The following is a 2288-nucleotide window of genomic DNA, read 5'->3' on the forward strand; positions in this document are numbered from 1 at the left end:
CTTTGTTTCAGAGCTTCTAGTCTTCACCTTGGCCATGCCCCAGCTGTCTCCACAGAGAATTCATTGGATATCTAATCAAACCAGAGAATAGTTCCTACCCCCTCAGCCTCTCTCCTAACTATTTATGGACCTTAGGAGAGATTTTTTGCCAGCCAAGGTAAAGTTTCTGGAGTTTCCTTTACCCCTCCTGCTGCCCGTCATCACGCGGGCTGCTGGTGGGCCAAGTTGTGAGCCTGCGTCTGCGGATCTGTTGGAAGAAACAGGAGACATGGTCCCACTTCTCGGTGGGCTCATGTGGCATTTTGAGTTTGCTGTAGGACTGGCAAACTTCTTTTCTCTGAGACTTCTGTGACAACCATGTGCTTCAAGTACAAAGTATTATCAGAATGGCCATTATGGGTGCTGATTCAATGATGCAGAAGAATCAGATATGTGCTGTGAGAATTTATTTCCCAAAAACATGACTATGATATGTTGTTGGGGAAGAGGGTAGGTCCATGTTTGCTGGTGTAGCAAATAATTACAAGTTTGGCATCCTAAATTGTCACCAAACTACAAGCCTAATACATCCAAATGAAGTCCAGGTCAAACTGGCTTTACTTCAGCAGACTGGGTCTCCACATTCTCTTTAATTTCTCTGCCATAGCTAATCTATGCTATATGGGTTCCTTTTTTTTTCTTTCAGTTTTGTAGAGTTTTAGAAAATAATTCTCTTTTCTCTCAACAGCATTGAGCAGAAGTGGGGAGGTCAGGGAGCGTCACGTGCACCCGTGAACGGGCTCTCTGATGCATACATCCAGCGAGCTGGGTGACGTGAGGAGCAAGAACTCTGTTCATGGGAGCTGTGTGTCTTTCAGATTGCTGGCATCCTCTCGGCTGGGATTGTGATGATCGCCATTGTTGCCTTGGGGAAGCTGCTGGAACCCTTGCAGAAGGTATAACCCTGCTTCTCGGCACACTGATTACATAATTACCCTGCTCTGCCACCAGAGAAATAACAGAAGATTTATAAATCATCACATGGAAAGCCATTCCCCTGAATAACACAGCCTTCTCTGTCTCTCTTGGCAGTCGGTCTTGGCAGCTGTTGTAATTGCCAACCTGAAAGGGATGTTTATGCAGGTGTGTGACGTGCCTCGTCTGTGGAGGCAGAATAAGATTGATGCTGTAAGTCACCCATTTTTCTCTGAAATGAGATTTGGTCATTATACTCTTCCTGGATATCATTACATTCCCTTATCTCCTAAGTCTTGCTTGCATTTTGGGAGCACCAGGGCAGAAATTAGAATTGTTTGAAGTCTTCCTGATGAACTGCATTTTTGGAGGTCCTATATCTCTGGGAAGGTCTGTTTCCAGCAAGAATCCCATTGGAGCTCAGTCATATACCCTTGGCCTTCTAGAGCCGAAAGCCAAACACGCACATTAAAAAACAAATCAAAAAACAAAAAAACAATTTAGAAGGACAAACAAAACAAAGCAAAACAAAAAACAAAAAACAAAACCCCATGCTGATTATAATCCTGACCAAAGTAACCTTCATAACTGCTCTGAGGAATTATAAAAACTGTAAGTTAATCTTTTAGAGTTATGCTTTAATTTAAACCAGAACAGATAAAAAGAAATGAGAAAACTTCCTATATATTGATATGGAAAGATTTCTAAGACAAATTGTTAAGTGAAAAAAACGACCAATGCAGAATAAACTAGGGTGCATAATTACTAAAAGATGGGAAAATAAAACATGCTTTGTAGTCATATTTGCAAAAAGAAATACTGGCAAAAAATGTGCAAGTTTGTGTATACACACACACACACTCAGAGANGAAATAAGCATTTTAGCAAAAGGTCAGTCACTCACTATTCCTCATCAACCTTAAAAATGATTGAGAGCAGTGAGGCCTCTCTTAGGCTGTAAGGACCCCAAATTTTGACATCTTTCAAGATCCTCAGCCACCTTTCCTGATACAAATTAAATTGGGACTACCAGGAAGGGTGGGTCTGGGAGTTTGCTTTCTTCACGTTCTTCCTTAAACGCTTGATGAAGGTCTTGCAAAGATTATATTTGTAGCATCCTCATCATCCAGACTCTCCCTTAGGAATTTGTTGCCTTTGGGATCAGCAACATCTTCTCGGGGTTCTTCTCCTGTTTCGTGGCCACCACCGCCCTGTCACGCACTGCTGTCCAGGAGAGCACTGGGGGAAAGACACAGGTAAGGAATGGCAGCAAGCTAAAAGCCATCTGCTGCAAAAAGTGAATGGGAAGTGATAGCTCAGAAAGGTTCGCCCAA

At 42.5% G+C, this 2288-nt stretch overlaps 1 protein-coding gene across 1 annotated transcript; it reads left to right on the forward strand.

The window, feature by feature from the left end:
• Window positions 1-39: 39 nt before the first annotated feature.
• Window positions 40-1201, forward strand: LOC109378852 (pendrin-like; the record flags this gene model as incomplete). The annotated part of the gene is made up of 3 exons (XM_019635116.1): window positions 40-157; window positions 858-935; window positions 1072-1201. Coding segments are annotated over exons 1-3 (241 nt in total), but the record flags the coding sequence as incomplete, so codon positions are not given.
• Window positions 1202-2288: the final 1087 nt, after the last annotated feature.

The sequence above is a fragment of the Hipposideros armiger genome, unplaced genomic scaffold, assembly GCF_001890085.2.
Source record: "Hipposideros armiger isolate ML-2016 unplaced genomic scaffold, ASM189008v1 scaffold_4960, whole genome shotgun sequence".
NCBI classification, from domain to species: domain Eukaryota; kingdom Metazoa; phylum Chordata; class Mammalia; order Chiroptera; family Hipposideridae; genus Hipposideros; species Hipposideros armiger.